We start from the raw sequence: 7402 nt of genomic DNA, 5'->3' as shown, positions 1-7402 counted from the left end.
CCGCACTACCCTGCTGCCGCCGACGGACGGTCCGCCGCAGCCACTGGGCACCGCGCTCTGGACCGGCGGCCAATGAGCGCGCTCCGACTGCCGGCGAGGGCGGGGCCTCGGGGGTCGCCGCGCGCCCCGCGCTGGCGCCTCCATTGGTGGGGTTGGGTCCCGCCCCCACCAGTGGACCCCGCCCCTCCGGGCGCGTTAGGTTGCCGCTCGGCGGCGGGCGGAGCTGGTCCCGTTGTGCTGCGGCTCCGCGCGGCCTGCAGTCCCGGGCCCGCGCCCCGCGCCGCCCGCCCGCCCGCCCGCCATGGAGCCCGGCCCCGACGGCCCTGCCGCCTTCGGCCCCGCTGACATCCACGAGGGCTGGTTCCGCGAGACGTGCAGCCTGTGGCCCGGCCAGGCCCTGTCGCTGCAGGTGGAGCAGCTGCTACACCATCAGCGCTCGCAGTACCAGGATATCCTTGTCTTCCGCAGGTACCACCGCCGGCCCGGGCCCGCGCCCCCGAGCGTGCGGCGGCCCTCAGCCCAGACCACCCGCTGCCCGCCGCCCCGGAGCCAGCCGGGGCTTCTCCTGCCCCGGTCTCAGCCCCGGCCGCCCCTCTTCCTTCCGGACCCCTGTCTTGCGCCCTTTACCTCCGGACGCCCCCCCCCCGCCCCGCCCGCGGGCCGTCTCTGTCCCCGCCCCACCCCCTGCAAAACTGTCAGAAGTTCTGGGGAACTAGGCCCCTCCCCTCCCGAGACCCCCTCCCCACCCTGCATCCCGTCTCCCTGCGCAGGAGGCTGGCGTTTCGGGCGGTCCTCTTGGGCGGGGAGGGAGCCGGAGTCTGCGCCGGCCCCACGCGCCGAGCTCCACGTGTCAGCCCCGGACACGTCAGAGCCGGGACCCTGAGTCCACCCCCACCCCCCACCCGGCGGGCCTGCCTGGCCATCCTCGCCACGTGTCACCCCCAGCACTCACCCCTGGGACCCCTTGGCAGGCTGGGGGAGATTCTTCTCACCGGGGGCGAGTGGGAGCGCACTGCCCCCACTCCAGGGGACCCAGGTCCCTGACTGTCACTCCTGCCTTCAGTAAGAGCTACGGCAACGTGCTGGTGTTGGACGGTGTCATCCAATGCACGGAGAGGGACGAGTTCTCCTACCAGGAGATGATAGCCAACCTGCCCCTCTGCAGCCACCCAAACCCACGGAAGGTATCGCCGCTCCTGCCAGGGTTCAGCCCCGAGCCCGGAGATAGGAAGCCCACTGCTCAGTGCCCCACAGAACAGTGCAGGAGGCCCCAGCTGTGCCCATGCTCAGCCCAGGTGCTTCCTAAATGGTTGTCAGAAAGTGCTAGCAAGAACCAGGGAAGTAAGTGGGGCGAGTGGCCCACTTCACAAGGGGTGGGGCTGCCACAGCCTCTGAGGAGCAAACAGTTCAGGCTGAGGCCTGCTTCATAAGAAGGAGCAGTCCTGGGAGGAGTTTCCAGGAAAAGGGGACACCTTGTGACAGGTTCCTGAGGCAGGAAAGCATTTCTGAGAGTAGCAAATGAAGTAATGAGGTCTGTCTGTGCATCTGAGGAGTTGAGAAACCTACCCTGTTGGGATGGTGTTGTGTGAGTGCATCTGCCCCGTGCGGTCCCGGGCCCCCGAATCCTGCTGGAGCCTCTTTGGTGGGGCCGGTGCTCAGGCTCGGGGCTGTGCTTCTGAATGATCCTGCCCCTCCTAGGTGCTGATCATCGGGGGTGGGGACGGAGGTGTCCTGCGGGAGGTGTTGAAGCATTCCTCCGTGGAGTCTGTGGTCCAGTGTGAGATTGATGAGGTGAGTGCCGGGCTCTGGGTTCGAATCCCAGTTCCGCCCTGAATTGGCTGTATACCCTTGGGCGAGTCGCTCAATGTTGCTTGGCCTCTTTGTTCATCTCAAAAACATGTTGGGAGGATTCGGTAGGAAAACTGGGTAGCAAAGGGCCTGGCACATAGTAGGTGTGCCACGATGCTGGTTCTTAGTAAGACTAAGCTGGTTTTTACGTCAAGTCCCAGGCAAGACCCAGGAGCATTGCAACTACCTGTGTGTCTACACTTTACGCTCGGCACGTTTTTAATGAGCATCTTTTACGTGGCAGCCAATGATCTAGATGCTGGTGGTAGAGTGGTGAATGGACAGGTCCAGTCCCTGCCCCCTTGAAGTTATATTTTAGTGAGGAGGAGTCCCGATGAAGACACGGTGGGCGCAGGGCATGAAAGGAAAAAGCAGGCTCAGAGCTTAGGGGTGAAGGCTGGTCAGTGCTTGCCTCAAGGAGATGGGTTTCAGCTGAGGCCTGGATGAGAAGCAGCTGGCCATGTGGAGGCAGGGGAGGTCCTCTTGGTGGAGGCTGGACTCCCCTTCCTCTGACCCAGCAAGAAAGTCACTCGGATGGGACGGTTTGGTCTGGGGACAGAGAACAGGGATGGTGAGGCAGGAGCCACCCCTCCATGATGGAAGGCGAGGCAGCAGAGTACCAGGTTTCCACAAAATGAATGGCTTGCCCAAGTGACCAGAGTATTAGAGGGAGGGCTGGAGGGCCCTCAACCCCCACGGCCCAGCCGGGTCCCTCCTCCCTCCCCAGGACGTCATCCAGGTCTCCAAGAAGTTCCTGCCGGGCATGGCCGTGGGCTACTCCAGCTCCAAACTGACCCTACACGTGGGCGACGGTTTTGAGTTCATGAAACAGAACCAGGATGCCTTCGATGTTATCATCACTGACTCCTCAGACCCTATGGGTAAGCAAGGCATGGGCCTTGGGGCCCCGGGCAGCCACCGTCCAGAGGCCAGCCTTCCCGCTGGGCCCACAGCTGATTTGCAGAGCGGAGGACAGGCGGGTCCAGAGTGAGAGCTGCACCTTCCCCTTCTTGGTCGCTCCCCTCCCCACCCCAGACCTGGCTCAGCAGAGGAGGGAGAGGATGCTGCTGCCCAAAGTTACGAGTTGACTGGGGACCTGGAGGAGAGTGGGGCTGTGGCCATGGCCCACGGAGGCCCCAGCTTCCTCTTCAGTCTCCTCTCTGCTCTTAATAGGCTAGCATCGGGGCGAGGGGTGGGACCTAGTCTCAACCCAAGGCCCAGGGTGCAGAGTCCCCTGACACAGTGGCAGTGAGGACCCCCCCCCAAGGAATGGGATGGAAACGTGGAGCCCCCTCAGATACTGGGACAGTGGATCCCTGCGCTCCTCAAAAGCACCGTCTTTGTGGTTGGTTTCTGGATCCACAGACCGGGGTTCAAATCCCGGCCCGGGTTGGGAGGTCTCAGCCGGAGTGTTCACTGTCCCTTGTCCCGCCGGTGCAGGCCCTGCAGAGAGTCTCTTCAAGGAGTCCTATTACCAGCTCATGAAGACGGCCCTCAAGGACAATGGCGTCCTCTGCTGCCAGGGTGAGCAGGCCAGCATGGGGGGCCGCGGGGGGCGGGCAAGCGGGGCAGCCCTCCAGCGTGGGCAGGGTGAGCAGGCTTCCAGCATGGGAGTAGGGGCGGGGCAGCTGGCTGGCCGGCCGGCCTGCTGGGGCTGATGCCCCCCTGCTCCCCGCACAGGCGAGTGTCAGTGGCTGCACCTGGACCTCATCAAGCAGATGCGGCAGTTCTGCAAGTCGCTCTTCCCCGTGGTGGCCTATGCGTACTGCACCATCCCCACCTACCCCAGCGGCCAGATAGGCTTCATGCTGTGCAGCAAAAATCCCGTGAGCTGCGTGCCCTCCCGGGGGCCGGAGGGGGGGGCAGGCGGGCACCGAAAGCACTTCCCTGATGCCCGCATGCCCTGTCCCCAGAGCACCGACTTCCAGAAGCCCGTGCAGCCTCTGACACAGAAGCAGGTGGAGCAGATGCAGCTGAAGTACTACAACTCAGACGTGCACCAGGCCGCCTTCGTCCTGCCCGAGTTTGCACGCAAGGTGAGCCGCCTGTCGGCCGGGGCCACAACCAAGGGGACTCGGGGCCTCCCGAGCCCCCACATGACCCAGCATCCTCCTGACGAGGCCTTCTGTCCCACCAGGCCCTGAATGATGTGAGCTGAGCCCAGGCGCCCCTGCTGACACCGCCCAGGACCTCAGGCCAGGGAGCCTCCAGGGCGCCTGGGCGCGACGAGCCCTGGACGAGACCCCCCACCCCCCGCCCCGCCGGTGTGCCCACCAAGCAAGTGTTACAGGCCCCAGAATGCTGCCCGGGCCGCCCTGCTGGGCGGACTGTCTCTCTGTCGATGTGGCGTCCAGCCTCCAAGCCTCTACCAGCCGTGTACAGCACCTTCTCCACCTTCTGTCGCCCTCACTCACCAAACACGTGTATTTATAACAAATTCCGAATCGTGTGTCCCCAGACCTTGAATGGGCCCAGGCAGGTGCCACATCAGCCAGTGTTGGGCGTTCCTGTGTATTGGGCTCGGAGCTGATCCCAGCGTCTGGCCTCCAGGTATCCGCCACGTGTCGGTGAATAGGCAGACCCGGCCCTTCTGTGTCGCCTGGGACTGGCCCCTTGACCTCTGGCACCAGGGGACGCAGCGGTTAGCAGACCGGGCCCAAATCTGTACCAAGACACTGCTGTAGTCATTCCTTCACCAAGCCCCACAGAGGGTGGAGATGACAGACCCCTGGGGCAAGGGCTGTGGGGTTGAGAAGATCATGGTGGGGTCACTCAGGGGCTTTGTTGTCTCAGAAGAATTCAGGTCACTCACAGGGTTGTCAGGTCCCATCCTGGGGGTTCAGGGCGACGCTGGATGGGACTCCAGAGGTGGCTGGCTGGTGCGTAGTTGGTGTCGTTACTTGGGCCTGTTTAAGCACATCAGGTGCCCTGACTTGGCTCAGGATTCAGACTTAGGTTCAAATCCTGCCTGCCAACCCATGAGCATGCTCTGGTAAATTCTCAGAAGTACCCCCCAAGGGTTGAGAGGTTGAGAAAGCAGGTGTGGGTGGCCGTACCAGGACTCTGTGGGCACAGGACTGTCCCCTCTCCAAGGTCCTGAACCTCCATCCTCTGCCCCAGGCACCTCACCCTTCCCAACAACCAGGACTGAGGCTCTCCTGGGAGGAGAAGAGCCACCATAACAGGGTGCAGGTTGGGGAAGGGGGCCTCCAGCCCACTCTTGTCTCAGGGTCTGCAGGAAAGGGCCCTGCTCTCTAGAAGAGCTGACCTCACCAACCCCTTTCTCCACCCTGGACAGAAGCACTGCCAGAGGATGGGTTGACCTGGAAGACTTGGCAGGAAGGGGACAAGGGAGTGGCCCCGGCAGGGAGGTGGGGTGCTAGAACACCTCCGACCTGCACCTGCCCTGCGCAGCTACCTTGGACCTGATAGTTTCCAGGGGGCCTGGAACTGCAGTCATCATGGGGGTGGGGAACAAGCCTCCAGCTGCACAGCCCACTTCTTGAGTGGCATCAGGGAGGTCACTTGCCGGCTCTGGGCTCCACGCACCCCACCCCCAGCCCCTCACTGGACTTGGAGCACCTTCTGACATGTGATTGCAAGTTAACTTCACCATTCCACCACCCCCCAACTCTAGAACAATCTTACACCCAGGCTTGGGGGTGAACATTGTTTCCCCAGGTCTCCCCACTCGTGGGGAGATGAGGTAGGGTCATGATGTGTGGGTCACACGGCAGAGTGTCCGTTAAAGGAAGACGTGGTAGCTACTTATGAGGCCCTGACCCAACCCAGGTCTCCTTCCTTAAACCTTCCAGCTGCTCGTGAGGAAGGTAGATGACATGCCCAAGGCCACACACCTAGTAAGCACACGGTGGAGGACACCAGGCAGCCGGCCTTTGGAGAGCCACTCCACTCGACCTGCCCTGCGTGCCTCCTCTGCAGCTCAGCCCAAGCACCCTTGGGCCCCAACAGGGACATCACCAGACATCCACTCTTCTCCCCCAGCTCATCTTACCAAGCTCCAGGAAGGTCCATCCCTAGGGTGACCCCAGGAATGCTGCTGGCAGGGGTTCTGGGCCTGAATCTGAATCTCAACTCTGCCTCCCCATTGACTGTGGCGTTGAGCCGCTCACAGCTCCTGGCTTGCTTGCCTTGTCTGTCAAGTCTCTGGGAGCAATGGTCCTCACCTGTGACAGGCTCTGTTAAGCAGCATGGGTCATGTGGTGCTCGTGCAACTAGTGGGAATCAGGACTGCCCGTCGGGGCAGAGGAAGGGAAGAGGAGGCCCCAAGTTGTTGAAAGAGAGGGGTCGTTGGGGAAACAAGGATGCCTGACCTGGACGTTGAGGTTGTCTCTGTGTAAATCCCTCCACTTCCCCAACTTCTAGTAAAGCCTCCTTGAAGGGGTGCACATTAAGGACTAGCGCTGGACCCCACATCTAGACAGATGTGATGGAGACACAGACTGATGGCCTGAAGCAGGAGTGGGGCACTTGGTGCAGGCGTGGCCCGAGCCCCGAGGTCCCAGAAATCCCAGAGAGGGTCATGAACAGGCCCTGCCTGTGGCATCGAGGATAAAATTGATCCTGTCTAGAGCTTCTTGGGTTTTGTTGTTATTTTAAGTAAGCTTTATGCCCAACATGGGGCTCCAACTCACGACCCCAAGATCAAGAGTCGCATGCTCTACTGACTGGGCCAGCCAGGCACCCCCCTGCCTAGAGTTTGGAAGTTATTTATCGAAACTAGCGCTGCCCTGGTTTAAGGATTCCAGTAGTTGCAGGTGGATCATTAGAAGGAAAATGGCGGCCCTCCTCAGCCACTTGGCTTCCTGCAGAGCCAGCCACGTGTACCTCTCCCAGCTGATGGTTCTGGTATTTACCTGCACGTCTGTATCCTCTTGTATTACCGCGTTTTAGCTTGTCGGTTCCAGTCATAATCTGTTGACTTGCCACTAGGGAAGTTGAGGGTTTAGTTCTTTCCTTCCCTGACCCAACCACACTCAACAACGACGTGATCACCTCGGTAAGGCCCATGTTTATAGTGTTAGTGCCATCACATCTCTGTAAACACCGCTCTCGGCCGGGACTCGAGTCTATCCCCCGTGCAGCCGCTGCTTGCCCCTGGAGGTGTTTCGCATTTGCTTAATTCGTAATAAATTCATCACCAGTTTAGCCTCGAACGTTTTACCAAATCTTGAAAGCTTTTTTTTTTTTTTTTTTTTTTTTAAGATCTCTGGACTCAGTACATGTCATGAGGATCTGGACAGAATGCTAATCAATTTTTTGGTTATGAGATCCTAGTATCCAGCACATTATAACTCATAGTCAATTCACGATCACACTGAATTGGAAATTTCACTAATAGGAAATATTAATATGCATAATCTGCATTTCTCCATTATGATTTATACCAGAAAGTTTATAACACTCTCATTTAAGAAACAAAAACTAAGGAAAAAGTTTTTTTTAAACCTCTAGACTCTACGAGTGTTCTGTCCTGAGCATTCTGACTAGCCCCAGTGGAACTCCCTATCAGAAGTCTTGTTCCTTGGACTCC

The 7402-nt window shown here is 60.0% G+C and overlaps 1 protein-coding gene across 1 annotated transcript; it reads left to right on the top strand.

Annotated features, from left to right (window-relative positions):
* The first annotated feature begins 233 nt into the window (after positions 1 to 233).
* On the top strand, positions 234 to 4292 carry SRM (spermidine synthase). The gene is made up of 8 exons (XM_031030390.2): positions 234 to 468; positions 1064 to 1184; positions 1699 to 1791; positions 2576 to 2729; positions 3289 to 3372; positions 3529 to 3674; positions 3762 to 3884; positions 3986 to 4292. The coding sequence occupies exons 1-8, from the start codon at positions 302 to 304 to the stop codon at positions 4004 to 4006; spliced, it is 909 nt and encodes a 302-aa protein (XP_030886250.2). The 5' UTR covers positions 234 to 301; the 3' UTR covers positions 4007 to 4292.
* The last annotated feature ends 3110 nt before the right edge of the window (positions 4293 to 7402 follow it).

Source organism: Leptonychotes weddellii, chromosome 4 (genome assembly GCF_054177405.1).
Source record: "Leptonychotes weddellii isolate Sample4059 chromosome 4, ASM5417740v2, whole genome shotgun sequence".
In the NCBI taxonomy this organism is placed as follows: Eukaryota; Metazoa; Chordata; class Mammalia; order Carnivora; family Phocidae; genus Leptonychotes; species Leptonychotes weddellii.
The sequence above is the reverse complement of the archived record's forward strand: the minus strand, read 5'-3'. Positions and strand labels throughout refer to the sequence as shown.

Coding starts and splice junctions, on each gene's coding strand:
- SRM (XM_031030390.2), top strand. CDS start 302: ATGGAGCCCGGCCCCGACGGCCCTGCCGCCTTCGGCCCCGCTGACATC. Junction 2,730..3,288: donor TGACTCCTCAGACCCTATGG/GTAAGCAAGGCA, acceptor CCGCCGGTGCAG/GCCCTGCAGAGAGTCTCTTC. Junction 3,885..3,985: donor TGCCCGAGTTTGCACGCAAG/GTGAGCCGCCTG, acceptor CTGTCCCACCAG/GCCCTGAATGATGTGAGCTG.